Source organism: Falco punctatus, assembly GCF_963210335.1.
Source record: "Falco punctatus genome assembly, chromosome: 8".
Lineage (NCBI taxonomy): Eukaryota > Metazoa > Chordata > Aves > Falconiformes > Falconidae > Falco > Falco punctatus.
The window spans coordinates 18,335,377-18,355,846 of NC_137588.1; the positions used below are offsets into that span (position 1 = coordinate 18,335,377).

At 41.8% G+C, this 20,470-nt stretch overlaps 1 protein-coding gene across 17 annotated transcripts; it reads right to left on the reverse strand.

The window, feature by feature from the left end:
* Window positions 1-2,122: 2,122 nt before the first annotated feature.
* Window positions 2,123-20,418, reverse strand: HNRNPA3 (heterogeneous nuclear ribonucleoprotein A3). 17 transcript variants are annotated; one of them, XR_013930185.1, is made up of 14 exons: window positions 20,280-20,418; window positions 16,305-16,415; window positions 15,810-15,833; window positions 11,759-11,881; window positions 11,521-11,667; window positions 11,236-11,446; window positions 10,911-11,000; window positions 10,742-10,849; window positions 10,550-10,660; window positions 9,229-9,375; window positions 8,262-8,387; window positions 8,105-8,176; window positions 4,955-5,029; window positions 2,123-2,758 (listed from the first exon to the last, which is right to left on the reverse strand). XR_013930185.1 is itself a non-coding variant. In XM_080400406.1 (13 exons), exons 2-12 carry the CDS (start codon window positions 16,368-16,370, stop codon window positions 8,124-8,126), a joined length of 1,206 nt encoding a protein of 401 aa, XP_080256532.1. In that variant the 5' UTR covers window positions 16,371-16,415; window positions 20,280-20,418; the 3' UTR covers window positions 2,123-5,029; window positions 8,105-8,123. The 17 variants fall into 17 exon arrangements, 15 of the variants coding, with proteins under 15 accessions (XP_080256532.1, XP_080256533.1, XP_080256527.1 ...); XR_013930186.1 differs by having other exon boundaries at window positions 2,123-4,754; XM_080400406.1 differs by having other exon boundaries at window positions 2,123-5,029.
* Between the last annotated feature and the right edge of the window lie 52 nt (window positions 20,419-20,470).

Genomic DNA, 20,470 nt, shown 5'->3' on the forward strand with positions numbered 1-20,470 from the left:
CAACCTTCCATTCGCTCATTGTTCACAAAATGTTATGGTTGTGGGTGAACTCCAGCTTTCACAAACTTTTAAACTGTGCTGGAGTTGCATACCCAGCAGAAAGCATCTTATCTCATGGTCAGCTATGAAAGCCACAGGAACAGCTTTAATTATCATAATCCCAGTTCCATACTATACTGCTCTTTATGGACCTTCTGAGTGTCCTCAAAAAAAAAAAAAGTGCCAAGAAGTACAGGAAGCCATAGTTCTGATGAATATTTTTCCATCACAAGATGCTGTGGGAGGTCTCCTGGTTTTGGCTGTGATGTTTGCTGCTTTTGTACAACTTCCCAGTGACCCCAACCCCTCTCACCTGAACGGCATTAACTAGTTTGGAGCCTACAATTATGCAGGTACCAGTTCTGTTTTTTCCCTGTATGCACAGAATGTCAGATGCTATTTTATTGTCCAGCTGGTTATCCCACATAATATTTTGTTTTATTTCTGGTCTTTGTCACCTTGTCATTCATCTTCCTGTTAACTCATTTACTGATTCTGAATAGCAGAGGACTCTTGAGTACCTGGCGTGCGCACACACTCCCTTCTCACTTCGTCTGTGGTGCAGCCTCAGCTAACCAGGGAAGAGCAGGGGTACGAAAGCAGAGCAGTAACAAGTTTCACCAAGAAGGCAGTTTTGCTCCAGAGCAGCACAGTGCCAGGAACCACAATCCTATTGACTGTATCCTCTTTAAAAGGCAGGTGTAATGGCCAAGTGCCAGTACCAGAAGAAAGTCTTCAGTATCTTTGGTACCTAAACCTGGGACTATCAGATATTCCAACCCTGCCTACCTTAAAAGAAAACTTTCCCACAACTTCTCATACCATCTTACTTGCTGCAAACTTTCAGCCCCACAAAACACCTGTCTCCGAGGCAGTAGATACAGTGAAGTCTTGAAAAAAAACCCTGTAGCCTCAGATTTCCAACATCCCTGGAAGTGCTAGGAACCCTGCCCATTACATCAAGTAGCAGTGTTTATCTGGTTGCAGAGGACATGGGGAAATGTAAACCCAGGTGACCCAACTTGCACTTGGAGGCTGCTTACCTTGTTTATACTGACCTGCCTGTTAACAGCACGTCAGTCCATCCTGCTGCCCAGTCCCTGACGCACTCCAAATGCAAGAACACACCTCTTTTGGGAGCAAATGGTCAATACTGGTGGTTGACAACCTAGGGGCTGGATTTGATGGATGAAGGAGATCTGTTTGCTCTGGATAGGGCAGGCAAGCACCAGCTAAAGTAAATCAAAGATACTGCAGCAGCGAGGGATATTTTTCTTTGCTGCCGTTGTTCAAATGTGCCTCTCTGGACTTTGCCACCAGCACCGCCCAAGAAGGAAAATGCCCCTGAACAATCACCCAGCTGGGTGAACACGAGGGGAATGTGGGTCACCGCAGTCATTTAAGGTAAGAGGATCTAACCCCTATTTAGGGATGGCAGTTCTAGAGCATAGGCATTACGGAGGAAGCGTGCCAGCCTATGGCCTTGGACAGGCAACACTAGTACACAGTAGCTCTTAATACACAGGTAAGTCAGATGGCAAAGCAGAGAGCCTGAAGAGCAAGAGCTCCTAGTTCCCCCTTCCCCCCCGCTCCATTAACTAGGTATCAAACATCCGACAATGTTCCCTCTAGCTGTAATATAAATACTTGAATTACAAATTGGCTATGAAACAGAGACTTGAGTAAAGCCCTGCCCTCCACTTTAATTCGGTCTTTATTTTAGCACTAATGCAAAAACTGAAGGCAAACGGCATCCTTACAGCCTTTGCAAGGGCTGCTGCATTTGTAACTACCCATGTGTCTAAAACCCAATACAGGGATACTTACTCCATTACCAAGAAGAAAAAAGCGACAACAAAAACCTGAATTAATGCAAAAGCCTTGTTTGAATTCCACCAGGCAAAGAATCAGTCCGAAAGAACTCGCAGCATGACAACTTGCATTGAGTTTAAACTAATTTTTTTTCATATCATGAAGAGAGCGAATGCTGTACTCACATCATCCACCAACAGCATTAAGGAAAAAATAAATAAATTACTCCACATTAGATTATTTTGGTATGTGAAAACATCAGATCACAAACTATAGCTTTCATTTTATTATTACGGAGGTACAGAGTATGTTCCCAGACCTGAGAGTGACTAGTGACATTGCCAAGTCTAATGCATCACAATGCTGACCTCATACACCACCAAGTCTCCACTTGGAGACCATTTATTTCTTGATCAAAACATTCAGTGTTAAAAGTATTAAAAGTGAAGCTGAGGAGCAGGGCTGAACCAAGGTTTTCTGGCTTGCAGTCCCAACTTGGAAAGATGATCCTGTAACTCAGCGTGTTGCAGTAATTTAAGACCACTTTGTGTTCAACAGCACACAGCACTAAAAAAAGGTGATGGCAACGCATTTTACATTGTAAGTCACTTGACAATATACACTTTATTCTGATACAAAATTAAAATATTTTAACAAATTTCAATCCATTATGGACTATACTGAAATTTTTAATTTCCATGCTATTTTTAAACTTGTTTAACCACAAGTTCTAAGATTTCAGCACACTGGCACCATTGCTCTTGAAGTCTTTGCCAGTTATTACAACATATTATTCTGTTTCCAATCTTGCGATATTATCTTCTATATGAAGGCCATTTTTTCTTCTACGGAGATACTCGCATTACTTTAGTTCAGGAAAAAGCTAATCTTAGATAGAGATGTCAACCTGTAGCACCCACAGCAGAAAAAGAATCACCCATCAGATATCTGAATTTTAGTGACACTCAAGTTCTTTCACGCTCCACACAATTTAAGGTACACACACTTGTCAGAGACCACAAACCAATATGTAAGCGAATATTCCACTGCAGTGTAGACAGTATATGAAAACACGTTAATGTCAAACACAGGAACCAAAGACAGCAAGTCAGTACATCACACAATCAATGCTTGAAAGACTAGCAGCATTCCCCTTCCCACCTTACAACATTTAAAGGATATAAAAATTAAGACGCTGCATTTTAATGTCCATGTCCTAATAATAACAAAACACTTATCACATCTGCACCAACCTGGGCCCCTTTTGGGGAAACATGTTTTTACTAACTGGAAGTACCATTTGCTTTTAAGATTAACACACGGGTTTAGGTATCAAATAAACTTCTGTAGAACTGCAGCTTGGGGACCAATGCTTCGTTAACTTTACATCTTTACTTCTCCATCTCCAGCCACTATTTTCAATAGCGGCCGCTACCGGAAAACCTAGCTGTCACACGGTATTCTTAACTCTTGGAAGTGCCTCTTGGACAAGGACACACTGGACCAAGTACTCCTTAAGGACGTGTTTATCTTTGTCAAGGTTTATTTCTGAACAAATTGGGGTGTAAGTAACTGAAATTAAGCAAGTTATTCTAAAGTGTTACAGACCAATAATAGATATTCACTGAGCAGGGAACAGGTCTGCAGCACTGGAGAATCCCCTCATGTGGAAGAAAGGTAGAGCTTTGCTCCGTACACAGGCCTAGTAACGGGATGCAAACCGGTTTTTGTTAAACTGACTTTTCTTAGAATATTTTTCAAAATTTTACTGTTAAAAACTTGTAACCTCCCCCCCCCACCCTCCCAGTACAAAAAGCATTTGCCCTCAACTGAATAAGCATGAGGGGCACGAATGCTTTTCCCCATTACCTGTTGCTACGCAAGATGCCCATGGGAGTTCACAAGGCAACTCTGCCTAGCAGAGGAAAAGCAAAGGTTTTCCACTTCCAGGCGTAAGAAAGCAAAGCTCCTCACCTCAGCCACAAGCTGTCTGGATACTACGCTGAGGAGAGACTGTTACCTCATTGCAGCAGTTTCAAATTTTGGCTCAACCCTGTCTAAGCAAAAACACTTAACAACTTGTCAACAATGAAAATCTCAACATTACTGCAGTAAATTACTTCCAAGTTAACTTTTAGTTGTACATTACAGGGTCAAGAATTTGCTTTCTGGATGTTTACAGACAGCAGGTAAAAAGTTTAAATATTGAATCAGTCTGTGAATATGCCTAAGCCCCAGGTTAAACTGAAAGGCACAGGTTCCGTTTGACTTTTGTTTTCTAAGCAACTGAAGCATAACCAACACTAAAACAGAGACTGACTGCACAAAAATAATGCAGGCTCAAAAACGTATTGGTAAGTTTAAATAGGTACTACACTACCATATAGGAGTTAAAAATATCCTAGACCTGTAATAATCAATGGTGCAGAAAAGGGAATAGGTGTTCCAAGAGTTAAGAACCAACATGCATAAAACCAGATCCCCTGAACAGTTCTTTTATCGCCATTCATCTGTAAAAATAGTCGTGCTTTCAGCTGGGTATCGTGTGACAGCATCAGCCTCCACTGAACCACCCTGCCTGAAAGCACCAAAACCTGAAAGGGAGCCCTGTGATTTGTACAGGGAAATACCAACACCCCACCACCACCCCCGGTAAGCCAAGATTCCCTCCCTAGGAGGGAAATCACTCTCTACGCAACTCAAAGCGCCCGTACAAGATCACACGCTGCTGAGAATTGCGACAAACCACTCCAGCGTCCGTGCCTTTCTGGGCTTCTTTAAGGCTTCTCTTTCTATTACAAGGTAACAACCGATTTCTCAAAACCCCCACAGTAACTAGAGCATGTATTTCAAAAACATTTAGTATCTCTGTCTTGTTGGTGTCAGACGCAGCGATTTTGTACCTGCCAGGAACAGAAGACTCTTGAATAGCAATTACGCCAGCAAGCACCCTTCATCCACAGCAGGAAACACGGGACGACATACGCTGCAATACTCGCTCCTTTATACTTAAGGCTTTCCTTGATACTAAAAGGCTGGCAAAGGAAAGCCTGGAAGGGAATAAGGGTTAAACAAGTGTTTTACTATACACTACAAATCTTACCCAGTCAGAAACCTTCAACTGAAGAGGATGTGCAAGACATTCCCCATTTTGTCAAGCAGCAGCTTCTCATTCAACCTGAAAATTAAAGAAATTACTCTTACCTTGTTCAAAAACCTCCCACTACTCTTTATAATTCATGAAAAATTTTAAAGGCAAACCTTACCTATGCTCATTGCCCTTCCTTTCAGGTCTAAATGCTAGACCTATTTTGAGTCAACTCAAGTAGCTATCACTCAAGGAGGTTCCAAAAGGTGAAGAACTCTTGCTAGACTTTCTTCGATATTTCAGCTGTGATAAGCAGATTTAACTAGCCTTTGGAAAGCTGCTCACTATCAGCACAGTATCTTATGCCTTCACTTTTCTGGAAGTTGAAGCTGTTGCTCCTGCTGCCTTGTCATCCTTTCTTTAATTATGCTGACTTCTCCATACTCAATAGGCTGCTGAAGTCCTGTCTTATGAGTCTCCTTAGCAAAGTATGGATCAAAGAAGTACATCCTAGATTCTTTAAAGCTGGTTAATCACTGTCCTCACGGCTTACACTTTTCCACATCACAAACAACAGCTAAGCTACCCCACCCACCTACAAAGCGGTCACTTACATCCATCTCTTAAAAGGTTGCATACAGATCTTGTTCATAAAGTTTATTACGACACTATTTTTCAAAGTTAACATTGTTGTCACAGTACAGCTACAAGAGGCCCTGTTAAAAAGAACACTGTCAATACATTCTAAAAAAATTTAGAAATACCAGATCAATTGTCAGAAGGGACATCAAACCCATCCTCCAGTTGTCCCTGCAACCAGATGCAGGCCCCGGGTACAAGTCTACACATCTTCTAAGCGTAGTAATGTACAAAGCAAGTCGGTAGTTAGGTGGCTCACTCCCTAGTGAGTTGTGGTTTAGTTTCCAATGTTTTCAAACTCCAAATGGGTTGTTTAAAAAACGCCTTTATTGAAATACAGCCTCCCCCCGCACCCCACGCCCAAATTAGTATGTACAACAACAGAAGCGTTCACTAAATCACCAATTCTTGCTTGAACTTTAGAGATATTTTAAAACTCCACAGAAAAGAATGAGCAGACTTTGAAATCCAGTTTGGAGGCTACCATCTTGACACCGGTTCCTTGTTTTAGTGTACTGCAGTCTGAATACACTCCGATAACAGCATTTAAATAACATAGTTTAATTTTTTTTTTTTTCAAACAACACACTCATTTTTCTACTACTTCTTAAAATTGTAATTCATTATTAATATGACTGATTATGCCTTGAGCCATTTCATACATCTTTGCAGATTCATTCCTACACTGGAATTGCATTTACCTTATACTGCACATTGACCCACAAGTGAAACAGGTGTAATTCCAATAGCACATTGTCAAGTGTCTGAGTATTTTTCTTCTATTTGACTGGGTCCCTACTCTTCCGAGTCTGAATTGACAGAAAGCACTGTTCTGGCAATAGTTGAGTGAATGCACATCAGAGGAGAAAAGGGACAGACTGTAGCGCCTTAAATTTGGAGGTCAGAAGTGGCAACGAAGTACAATTTCTAGCCGTATGTGCTGATAAGATTTGCTACTCCAGTGCATCAAATCCAATCGTAACATGCTATCATTCTGCCTGCGGACACTCAAGACCATACCATTCTAACATTGTGGGAAGTGTTATCTAGTCAGTAAAATACAACTAGGTTGTGTTTTGTGTTATCTTCGAGCTCTTAGCTGAGCACAGACATTCACAAGGGAAAAAGCTTGAAAGCTATACTACTCAGAGCCCATCGTGAATGGGCTTTTGGAACGCATTACCTGGGACTGTCAGTGATTACACCTGTGCTACCCTTGGCTCCCAGTCAGAAGAATGTGTCCAGAAAATTGCCTAGGGTGCATGCAAGAAAGTATATAGCCATTAAGTTATTGAGGAACATACCTATTACTCTCGCTATGACGCCTCATTTAATTGAAACAGCGCAGTCTGGTGTGAGGGAGAGGGAAACGGGGACAAAGGAAGGGGATGAAAATTCCAAGCCACCCTCCCCAAAGTATAGTTTTATTGAAACAGAATCATTGTATATCCCAAGGAAACAGGCACTTGATTCCCCCCACCTTAACTTCTCGGGAATTACAATAAATATAAAGGTAAAAAGCAAGTTTCTTTTCTCTTCACCCAAGACTTAAGCAACTGCAGTTATCCCTTATACATCTCAAATGAGACGGGAGACAGCTTTAATGTGTCTAAAGTTGGTCTTGTTAAAATATTTATCATGCCTTATTTTCTTGAAGCGCTAATACTAATACAGAACTACAAATTAAAAAAATATGCACAAACCAAAAAGTAATTTGAAATTTTCATTAAGATAAAGCTTAGTTCTATAATTCACAAACACTAATTTGAGTAACTTAATCCTAGTTATACATCTGAACAAACTATAATGTAACATACAGATGTTTTCCCTCTGTATGCCTATGTAACTCATGTCAATGACAGTTACATATATACACTGAGACTAGACCCCTTAAGACTGGAAATCAATAGGTGTTTCTATTGTTAACTTTAAATTAATACAAAATAGTAATTGAGAAATGCATTAATCCTCTCTATTAACTAACAAGGAAACACCCTAAACTACATTTTATTTCTGTTATAGAGTTCTCTGTACTAAATGTGGAAAAACTGAACTACACAAATATTGAAAAGTTAAAAATTCCTTATTTGTTTATTCCTGGTACCACTACCACAATTTACAGGGCAATATACCTGATGTAATGGGAAAATAAAAAGAAAAAAGAAAGACAAAGCTACAACAGATAAAGACCTCAGGAATGTACATCTAATCGACACTACATTGCATTAATCAATAGCTGCACTTTTTGCAAACTGTGGCTATGACAGTCCTGAACAAGAAGGGTTTCCTGTTTAAGCTGCAGTAACTTTTCTGACTATGGATCATCGTTCCTTCTGTGGCAGATTTTACAGTTCCTCTAATGCATTTGGGACGACTGTCTCAAAGTAACCTGCAGCTTTCCTGACAACTCCTCGCTCTCTCTCCTGCTAAGAACTGTAGCCTGTTGAATACAGGATAAGAAAATTATTACTCTCAGTGAACAGTTGTACATTATTAATCATCATTATAAATATGCATTACACCTACCCTTTTTCTGGTAGCATTTTTAGAATCTTCTACCACCATAGCCCCCACTTCCACTTCCAGATCCATAACCACCTACAAAAGACAGGGTATATTATTGACATACAAGAACAACAACAAACTAACTCCAAAAACAGCTGCTATACGAAGCAGTATTTACCACCATAGGGACTGCCTGAACTTCTGCCACCAAAGCTGCCACCACCTTTCATGGGACCATAGTTAGACTGCTGTTGTCCACTGTAATTGCCAAAATCATTGTAGTTTCCACTTCCACCATAATTACCTGAAATGAAAATTCGTAAAGTCACTTTTGTTCAACACATAGGATATGAAGCATGCCAAACTATGACATCCAACATAAGTGTAAATTTTAATAATTTAAAAGCAGAATTGCAAGCATTTTGCATGCTACCTCTACTCACAATGCACAAATAACAGAAGATTCTTAGCATTTTGAAGGTTAGAAACAGGCATTTCACTGAAGATTAAAAACATTACACCGTATCAGAAAATTTATAGATTTGAATAGGCCAATAAATTAACAAAACAGACCAAATTTAAGGCCTCCAAACTCAGAAAAAAGTGTTTGTTTCACCATCATTCTTCCACTGCCCAACACTCTGCATATGCGACAGTAACATGAACCACGAACAGTTTATTTGCTCTGAAAGGCAACAGAACTAACAGGCATGCTGCATACACACAGGAGAGGGTATCACGAAGTATGCAGCAGATTTTGCACCATAACTCCCCAAACTTGGGGCAAATGGTGAAAAAACTTACATAAGCTTAGATTTATAGTTTTCATAAAGGAGTATGTGATCTACATGACGTGAACTAGTATCTGACAGCAACAGCATACTTCGAATGGTCAAAAAACCTTCAGAATTCTATTCTACCTCCACACAGATTTATAGCTGCTGCTTTTTGACAATTCCAGGCAAAAAAAAAAAATATATAGTGTATCAAAGTTAGTTCAGATGGAAAAGAACTTTCCTTATGTAACACAGCATTCTACATTAAGACTTAAGTGCACAACCCATTTTATGAAGCCTCATACTTTAGGCATTGTACAACTCAAGACTTGGCTAAGTATGGACGTTTAATTAAAGCTAGCATCTTACCACCACCGAAATTTCCTCCTTCATTGTAGCCATCATATCCTCCTCCTCCACCTCCATATCCACCACCTGGGTTTCCATACCCTGGTCCCCCACCACCACCATAACCTCCTCTGCTGCCATAGCCAGGACCACCTCCATAGTTGCCACCTTTGAATAAAAGAAGAGTCAAACTGAACACACCAAAGCTAAATACTGGTAAAGAAAGGTCCATTAAAATAAAATTAAAAAAAAAACAGTCAAAACTAATACACACACACCCCCCCAAACACCACCAAAAACCCACAATAAAACTCTCTCACAGTGTTTTCCTCTGTATTATATTCATTTGCACTTGCATCACTTAAACTAATGGGGTTTTTTTGTTTGGATTAAATACTTTATGTATAACCTTGAAGCACAATATTTAAGAATATTAAGAATATTTAAGAATACTCTGGCTCACAGGAAATACATAGACATGCTGCTACCACCACCATCCATTACATGTAATTGCTGTCTCTTTACACAAATGGCTTTGTCAGTACCGTGTTATCACCCTCTTTATTCCTCTGAACTTCAGTGACTGAAGCAAGCAAAGCCCTCAAAAAAATTCTGGTTTACAATTTTTATCTAGACAGCTTTATTTACATGTGTGTCAAAGCTGCTGGACATTCTTTTCTTCTGAGCACGTAAAGCATATCTGGAACTTAGTATTCCAAACGCTGATCTGATCTCCAGCATTCTGGTGGGAGTACTTCCACACTGGGAAATAGCTCCGAAGAACTCAACATCACTACGTGTATTTGCTTATATATATGCATAATACCCACAAGTCACTACATGCTACTTCCCTCGCATCATGTGCCTGCCCCACCCTGCCCTGCCCCTGAAATGCTACTTCCACAGCCATTTAGTAATTCCCATAGTTCTCTTCAGATGCATTTTGGATACTCATCCAAAACTTCATCGTGAAAAAGATACTGCTGAGCCATGAAAATCTCAAGAGTTGATTGAAAAGATTTCTGGTATGTTAGTTGGTCACTGCTTTATTCAGTTTCAGTCATCTGAACTGACACCTGAATCTTCATGCAGTTCTCAATAATCATAAACAGCTGCTGCATGACCTCACAATATGAGGTTATTCAAAGGGTAAATACGGAGTATTTTTTTCCACGCATTATTTTGTGGGGAAAGCAGAAAACTTTAGCTCTTCACAGCTCTACAATATTATCACCAAAATTGACTTCATTTCTAAGGTGAAGGCAAGACTTACAGCTGGTTATAACATTGGGAAAGGAAAAAAAACCAAACCAAACCAAACAACAGTGAACAATACACTTACCATCACCAAATCCATTGTATCCGTCACCACCCCCAAAGCTTCCTCTGCTCCCACCACCGCCACCACCACCCCCATAGCCTCCTGGAACACAAAACAGATGAGAATGTTTTCCTGAAGATTAAGTGTTTAAGCCAACCGGCACAGGAAGTAGAAAAACAGAAATCACATTCTATAAACATTCCTGTCATTTACCTCTTCCACCAAAGTTTCCTCCTCGGCCGAAGTTTCCTCCACCACCTCCAAAGTTTCCACGACCCATGAAGTTGCCTGAGCCACCCCCACGACCTACAAAATATTTTACTTAAATTACATTAATTGAAAATCAGTTACATAAAATGACCATGCACAACTCCAAACTCACCTCTCTGAGAGCTAGCAGTCTGCATTTCTTGTTTCGAGAGTGCTTTTTTCACTTCACAGTTATGTCCATTTATAGTATGGTATTTCTGAACTAGAGAAAAATTGTGAAATAGGAAAGACAAATCATTGAAAGCAATATGCTGTAAAACTCTCACAGAAAGCTACTGTAAGGCATGACCACACTTTTAAAAGGAACATTAAATCTACTCCATCTCTTGCAACAGTAAAGCAGTTGATTATGCCAACAGCTTAGATTCCACACTGCTGTTCTGCAATCTGCCATTACTCTTTTATCCCATAAGTCATTTCTCACTAGAGTTACATACCAACAATTTTATCAACTGTATCGTGATCATCAAAAGTTACAAAAGCGAAGCCTCTCTTCTTTCCACTTTGCCTGTCTTCCATGACTTCTATGGTTTCAATCTTGCCATATTTTTCAAAGTACTCCCTTAAATTATATTCTTCTGTATCTTCTTTAATTCCACCAACAAATATTTTCTTTACTGTCAGATGTGCCCCAGGCTTTACAGAATCCTGCAACGCCAAAAATGACATTCAGTGTTTAAAATTATTAGGTAAAGATTAGGAAATAATGTTAACTAACTTACCTCCCTCGAAACTGCTCTCTTTGGTTCAACCACGCGTCCATCAACCTTATGTGGTCGAGCACTCATGGCAGCATCCACCTCCTCCACACAAGAGTAAGTCACAAAGCCGAAGCCTCTGGAACGCTTTGTTTGTGGGTCTCTCATCACCTGCAAAAACATAGGGGGTACTCTACATTTCTGTACTAGGTCAAGTACCTATATCCTTTCAAAGAGCACAAACTAGTATTTGACACTTTACCACACAGTCCGTGAGTGTGCCCCATTTCTCAAAGTGCTCTCTCAAGCTATCATCTGTTGTTTCAAAGCTCAGACCTCCAATGAACAGCTTCCTCAACTGCTCTGGCTCCTTTGGCTCATGGCCCTACAAAATCAAAAATAAAAAATATATTTTGAATACAAACCACAGAGCTAAAATTTCACAGATTTACTAAATATTATCTGTGTACATTATGACTACAAGTAGGTGGAATACATTTACATAAAAACAATGACTTCTAATGGGTTTAGACAGCAGCATAGTAAACATTTAATGAGGTGTGATTTTAATTAAAACACTAACTAACTAACAACTTCAGATTGCTCAAATGCAAACAGTAAAGAGATTTCAATGTAGTAAATAATTTGGTTGTTCCCCATTCCCCAGAAGTGCATTCATTCTATGCCTATCTTACGTTCGAGTTGCCTATTGCTCTGCAGGGATTAGGAATGAAGCACTGCTAGAAAAAGGGAAGTTCTAATAGTTTATGAAGCATAATCATAAGAAACTATGAAAAATTTAAGAACACAAGGAAAAAAGGTTATTCTGCAAATTGAGTGTCTAGTCTTTTGGGATATCCATTTTGAAAGGTTATTTTAATGCATTTTGAAGAAATTTATCAGTTTTTAATTTCTTAAAATTGCAAACTCTGTAGTCAGGATAATTTTGTAGGTTGACTGCACGTAAGCAAGAAAGCAGAAGTACATACATGTTTTCAGTGTTACGGGGAGTATCTCTCAAACGTGCATCAACATGGACTTACAAAAAAAGTGCCTTGTATGACAACTAATCAATGACCAGTAGTGGGTACAACTACTGGAATAATGCTGGTACCTTAACAAGCATTGTAAAACAAACGGGTTTAATTGAAGCTCTTGCCAGTATCAGCTATATATAACCAGAACCATTTTAAAATAATATGTTAATTTTCAGAGTCCAGTTTTCTATAGCACAATTGAAGTGGGCTTACAAGCGCATTAGTGCTTCTGATCTTTCAGTGTTGCAGGATTTATTTTTTTTAGTTAGGCAGGGAATACCTCTACATTTGACAGGAGTTTTATGAAAAATTATTTTACAATTTTCTCCCATCCCCGAGACAGAGAAATCTTATAAAAAGCAACCAGATTAAAATCTTTTTTAGCAAGCTGGTACTTTTGTGCATGTAAAACACTTCACAACAAGATGCTGGCCAGCTACGCTGCATACAACTTCAATTCTGCAGCATGAATGCTAAAAAGGCTTCACTGTTTCTGCTGCAGTGGGTTAGCCTAGACTAGGTGCAGCATTAGCCTGTGAGCTGAACTACATCTAACCAGCCACAGACTTCTGCACATAGAAGTCTTGCTTCAAACCTGAAGATTAAGTACTTTAACATCTGCCGCAGTTTAAATCGGGGGGGGGGGGGTGTGTGTGCATGCGCTAGAGCTGGTAAGAAGAGCATACAGCCCTTTGAGTGCAACACAACCACCCTAAAGAGCAATGAATACTGTGAAGCAATACATGACAAAAGAAAATTTGTTATATACTGCTTTAGGAAACCATCGGTTTAGAATGTTCAGGCTGTACTACAAGAAACAACACCCAAGATTGTGAAAAGCTGGCTGGGAAGTAAATCCCTGCATTTACACCTGCTAAACTTAGCAAGAAAGAGCCCTTGCATTCTCAGCAAGAACTTCCAATTTAAAGCACTAACTTTGTTACTACAGGAACATTATCTAAATAACTGACAGTCAGTGGTCCTGTCACTACAAAGTTTGCTTTCTACTGTCTTCCAAGTGGTCTGGCCTACAGAAGTATTAATAAAAAATAAATCTCCGTTCTAACTATATGTAAACTTAAGATCTTATAGGGCAACACGCCTACTGTATGCAGAAACTGCTTTAGGTTGAACAAAGTAGTTTTCTGTTGCTAATCAGGTTTTTAAGTTTTTTTTAATCTACTAACACTACTTAATTTTTAGCTGGGTTGTATTAAAGCTGGGAACATTAAGCATTTCAAACTGCCCTATGCATGTTAAAGGAAATCTATTATGTGAAACTGTATAGTTTAGACTCCTCAAAACCAAAAAACTTAGGTAAGGAAAAACTGCACAGACCTCTTACAGTTCTCTGACACCCCTCAGGGCTACAGTATTTTCAGTTAGCAAATCAGACTGCTTTTACCTTAAAAGAATGACCACAGAATTCTTCAGGTCACTCCTGAAAAGTGATGTCCTTTTCTGCTTATTTTTATTATGCACAACTGAACTGCCATTATCATAGGGGAGGAAAAACACTTGCTGTTACAGCTTCTCCCTTACTGGAGACAAATTATCCTCAGGACACACCTACGTTAGAGAACTTTCCACAGAAATAAAAGGCAACATTTTCTTAGGGAATTAGTTGGGGGGTTTTCAGGCATTTTGCTGTCACTAGGGATAAGCACCTCCAGGGTTTTCACAGTACTGTCCTCTATCACACAAGACGTTTTTTCTCAGTCCTGCTGCTGCAAGTTAGTTGTAACGGCAGCCTCTCCTGGGCAGCAAACCTTGCACAATGCATCTCTCCCTTTCTCCCTAGCGCAACTACCACAACTGCGTCATGAACAGCAGGTTCCCTCCTACTCAGCCCACACTGCAGACCATCACACCATTCTGCAGTGCTCCTTCGTTCGCAGGGCAGGGGGCGGAATAAGTAGCAGTAAGAATGCCCAGCCTGCCTGCAGCCAGCAAGAAGCTTTACTCCCCCCCCCCAAGCTGTTTAAGGGGCTTCCCAAAACATAGGAACAGGCTCTGAGGAGGCAGGGAACTTTCTCTCCAGCCTTGACTAGCGACTTCCTCCCTCAAGCCAGAGCTCTGCGCAGCACCGACCGCCTCCATTTTGTGAGCGATCTCCTCTCCTCCGCCCTCAATATGGAGCCGGAGGGCGGGGCCACGGGGGAGCGGGAAGGCGCGCGCAGCCGCCGGCCCGGAGGCCAAGTCCCAGCGCCGCAGTGGCGCCATGGGAGTGTCCCTGTCCCGCCGCCCCCGCGGCGCAGCGCGGGGGGGTGGGTGGCCCCGGAGGAGGGCAGGGAGAGGCCGGCACCGCCGGGGAGCCTTTCTCGCCATCAAAATCTAACGACTGGTTCCTCCTTACTACCTGAACCCACTCCTCCCTCCTAACAGAGGAAGAAAAAATGGCAACTAGCACCCCCCGGGGCTCCTGTAAAAATTCTCATCTTCGCAGAAATCCCAAGACCTTCTGACAGCGCTGCCGCAGGTACACATTGCCTTTATTCCGAGTTAGCTATCAACTTCCTTTCATATGGCAGGGCTTTTGATTTCTCTCTGAAGGCAGTTTTCAGGCAAGCGTCTACACAGCGCCTGGCACCACACCTACGCCTGTCTGCGGCTACACCTGTACAGATGAGGCTGCTCTGTCCCCCAGGCAGTCCAATCCTACACAGCCTTCTGAAATGGGAAGGCTTACAGAAACTGGGGCCCCTCATCAGCTTTCTCTGTGAAATATTTTCTCTAGAAACCTAGTATCTTTTAAGTACATTCCACAGCAAGCTAGCATTGTAAACTAAAAAGAGCTTATTTAGTAGGCAGCTGAGTGACCCCCACCCCCCACCCGTTTAACAGTCTATCCAAAGTCCAAAGCAATGAGACAGTTGCAACATTCCTTCCAGAGGGACTTTGCTTCAATACAAAATAACTACAGGCTACCAGATACATGCAACTCGGGCAAGGTTTGTTCTTAATTCAAGCGTTTGGGCCCTCCCACATCCAGTAGCGTGTCACTCCCGAAAAAGTTGGTTTGATCTAGCTAAAGTATTCAGGCACCCTGGAAAAGTAACGTTAGACAGCAAACAAATAAAAACAAATCAATCAGAAAATGTCTCAGTTATAACCTATATAAGCATATTTAATAGCCTTGTTGCTGATCTTAACTGAGTTTATTTTCTGAAGGGTATCAAGCCTTTTTCCCCCCCCTCCCATTTCCACACCCTGCCCCAAAGTAACTAGCTCCCATCCTCCCAAGAACAGCCCCAACATCTTCTCTATACTACGCACCTTATTCAGTCTACGGTATTTCTGCTAGAAGCAAAAGAAAACAGTTATTTTTACTTAGTACAGCCTCACTTTCATTTGCAGTGACTATTAGGCAACCATTTTTTATTAAAAAAAAAAAAAAAAAAGAACCTGTCTTCATTCCCACTAAAAACAGGACTTTGAAGATAGGAAGGAATCAAGTTCCTGCTGATACTCTGAAGATGCACAAATTTCTTAATAATTACACCTTGCTTTAATCACAAACATACATTTAATCAGTCTTGTTAAAACAGAAAACTAGAAAAGCAAAATTTCCCCACTATGTTAAACACCCCACCCCTTAAAATTCTAAGTAATACACTGTAATTTAAAGTTACTCTGCTAACACGGGGATGAAGAAGGTAGAAAAAAAAAGCTATGAATTAATATGTAAGATAGAAATGGTTAGGTCTGGGTTTTTCTTCTTCTTTTCCCCTTAAAGCTACTTTTTTAGATAAAAAACCACAATCCTCTCACCTGTGAAGATCGTCTTCCCTTCCTCTTGTAGTCTTCCACATCTCTCTCTTCCTTAATAGCAGCCATTTTGGAAGGGTACTCTAACTCAGCCTTTCTTTAAATCTAGGAAACCTAGAAAACAGGTTGGATAAGTCAGTACTTACCCCAATTCCAGTGAAGCGGGGCCTTCTCCGGCTGCAGTGAACGGGTGTGGCTTTATAGAAGTAAATGGGAGAGGGTTGAAAGTAGAAAACCCCCAGTATTTAAAAGGGTAGAGTAAAAGTCCTCGATCTGTTTTGCTCACAATTAAGAGCAGCCGCAGAACTTTTGCTATCCCAGCAAAGCTCTTTTTACAACTGTCAGAATAACTAGGTACAAACTAATGTAAAAAATGTAGGAAACAGCCTACTGTTTATTACTGTCTTACATAACTATCATGAACAGCACTGGCACAGGGCAAGCAAATTCCACCTTTGATACCCAAACCTGCTATGTAAATCAAATGCTACTTCTCTGGATTTTAAGCCCCTAATTATTTAACATTTTGCAAATATTCCTTGTCAGAGTTATCTTACGCATAACCTCTTATTATCAGTGATCCAGTAGCCTGGAATTGGAACACCAGAGGATGTATTAAATGTTTTCTGTATTGAAAAATACAACTAACACCAGTGCAAGAACCCTTAACTGATTCTATTCTTGCAACATCAGAAATTTTAAGTTGATCCTCAGCAATCTTTAGCACTAGTCATGTGCATTACTTTTGCTTCCAAGTGATGTATTTGATTACTAACCTGTACTATTTTTTACAAACATTTTCCATAAGTATTAAATTATGTATGTATCATTAAAAAAATCAAGTATTTCACAAGGTAAGATTAGTGAATAAATCCATATCTAAGCACTCAAAAAAACCCCATGTTCCATTTAGCCTTTATTATTTCAAGTTTTCTGAGATCATTAAGTTACTTGCCTTACTGTACTGTATTAGTTATCTTTGGCTACAACTCATCACCATTTTGGATGTTTCTGAGACTTTTATTACAGTAGCCAAAACACAGTACTGTCAACTAAACAACAGGCTTCTGTAAAACTATAGCTGTGCTACATTAAAATAATTGACATTTAACAAGATTAAGTTTGTGGGTTTTTTTGTTTTAGCTTTTATTCCTGCAAATACTGCATAGGAAAATGCAGGCAGGTCTCTACTAATAACACGTACTGTTATTCAGAGTAGAAATTAATTATTCACTATAATTCCATGTTAAAACCCAGATTCAAATTAAACTATGAAATCAGAGTACCATGATTCAATGCATTAAAAATTTTAAAGTTTTTATGAAGTTAACATCGAAGTATTTATATTGTCTTAAGTTCCTCTCTACACAATGCTCATGAAATCCTTTAAATCAACCATCAGTTTGACTTAGGAGGTACGAGGATACCAAGGGTTTTAACTGAGCTGGTCAATTCCTTAAGTCATATAGAAGAGGTATGAAACAGAATGCTAACAATTCAAGGCCTTTTAAAAAAAGCAGCTGTATGGCAAAATAAAACTTTTGTAATTGTTAAGGAGGAAAGCAATACACCTATTTGAGTGCTCTTTTTTAAAAAGTGTGCAATCCCTCTCTCATTTTGTCACCTGCTGCTTTCCCCCATAAGGCTCCACGCAGGCCAACATAAAGCTCTCTGGTAGTCTCTACCATTATGGCCTCAGAAGACCACGATGGTCAAGAGAGTTATCTCCTTGCTAATGCACACCCATCAGCTGAAGTGGAACACAGCTCTGCTGTCTGGCCCTATTCCTACCTTGCCTTATAGAAAGCTGTTAAAAAACCAGAAAGCTGTCAATATTAAGCTTCTTTCCGGTACTTAACATCAACAAAATACTCTATTCAACTCTAGATAAGAATATTCAGAACATTTTTACCAGCTGAGTTAAACTAGCATTGAAACAGTTGTATACTGCAACTTAAACTACAGAACTGAAAGTAGTGTCACAACAAATCTGTTAGTTCTAATGAGAAGTCACTGGGAGATGCCTCATTACTCAAAGGAACCTACAATGCCAGCACATCTCTTACAGAGAGACAAATTGAGAGGCAAAATTAACGTTCCCAAGATGGAAGTTTACCTGTCCATTCAGAGAATACTATAGACATGTACTGGTCTTTTCTGTAAATAGCTAAAGTTGGACAGTATATCGTGCCAAACCTAAGGGTTAAAACAGCAAAACAACAGATTTTCAGCTCTAAGTGTGCTGGCAGTTTATTCCCAACGCCAATAGGAAAGTCTGCTGGGAAAAAAAAACACAAGGTATTAGCTTCATAACTTATGTGACGGGTTTCCAAGCTTTACCGAAGCATGTTCAACTGCTTTGAACTCATCACTGGTCCCAGTTATCAAACTATTCAACAACACTGAAGCAGCTAAAACAATTGCTCACATGCAAAAGTTATTTTTAGCCATTTTGCTAAGGGATCCAATTTCTTCTCTGCTTTTAAGGCAGGAACAGAAACTAGCATGACTTGTTGGTTTCCCTGTTCTCAATTTTCAGCTTACAATGAAAAGGGTCCAGATTAAAAAGAAAAAAACACCCAACAAACCCACACGAAAACTCTGCACCAATTTCACTCACCACACTTGAAATACTTGAGAAAAAAAATATTAGGTTTTGAGAAGAGAGGAAAGAAAAGCAAAGGGGGGATATCATGACAGTATTTCTTTTCAGGTAGGGTGTGGATGATTGCCCTAGTCTGCATTCGATCTCCATTCAAGTTGAGGAAAATCTGAACCAAGGTTCTGCAGGACTGCTTCGCCATGTTGCTCACCACGATCATGGCGAGCTGCCACCGAACGTCGTGGCTCTTGTGCATGATTAGTTGGGGGAGTGGAAAAAGGGAAAAAGAACCTCTGCATTATGCCTGCCCCAACTTCCCCAGGCAGCAAGAGTTCGCTACACGTGCTAATTCCCCTCGGGAAGGGGGGGATGGTACAGAGGGGCTGCAACGTATATCTGCATTCCTAAGCGAGAAGCAGCGTACCACACTAAACCACCTTAGTGCTTCAGAAGTCTGTGTCCAGGAAAACGAATTGGAAAAGTTATATTCCTAGAACACTACTCCGAGTAGCTTACATGGGGGGGCCGCACAGGGAGGACAGAACAATGACACACGCATGTGTGGGACTCGTTTCTCTCAACTCACCCGAATACACGCCTAAGTGTTTCGGTGTCCCCCAGGACAGCTGAGGAGGGCTCTGCTACACACAGCCCTGTCCCAAGCCGAAGGCCAGGTCTCCCCCGCCCACGCGCAGGAGCGCAACGAAATGGCGGCGGCAGCCGTGTGCCCGCGGGGCCGCACGCCGGAAGCGCAGCCTCGCCCGCATCCTCCCCCTTCCTGCCAGCGGCCGCCATTGCGGGCTAATGCGCAATGTCGCGGGGAAAGCCAGGCCCGCAGCGCGGCAGAAAAGCTAAAAGGAGGCGGCGGCCGCTCCGGGGCGGCAGCGCGAACTGCGAGGGGCACCGTTAGGCGCAGCCCGCCCTCCCCCTTCCCGCCCGGGGGCTCTGGCGGGGACCTAAGGCAGCTCTAGCCCCGCGGGGGTGGGGAGGCGGCCGCTTCACCTCCCCTGCCACCCTGCCTAGGCTCGGCCTAGCAAGTCTCGCTCCCTCCACGCGACGGGCAGTTACCTCCATTTTGTGACCAGGCTCGCCTCCTTCGGTACCAATATGGAGCCGAGAGGAAGAGGAGGGGGAGGGTGGCGGAGGGATCACGTGGCGGGAAGGCGGGCTGCAGCCGCAGCGCGACAGGGCGGGAGGGGGAGGGGGAGGCCCTTACCGCTTTCTTCTCCGCGCCCGCCACCCCCCGTGAGACCTGGGCCGCGCCAGGCCGGAGCGGCCCCTTCCCCACCGAGAGGGCGGAAAAAGACGGGAGCGAAGGCAGTCGGGGAGGGGAAGCAGGGGTAGGGTAGGGGAAGCGAGAGAAGATAAGATATAACCGTGCCAGCCTTCAGTAAAGCGCCTTCCCGCCCTCCTCGGTCCCACGCCGGCAGCTGGCCTAGCGCACTAACCGCCGCCCGCTGTGGGGGTGGCGGCGCGCAGCCGTGACTGGTGCGCGCGGCCGGGCACCGCCTCTCCGCGCCACGTCAGGCCCCGCCGCCTTCCCCCGCCGCGGCTGCGCGTTCCCGCC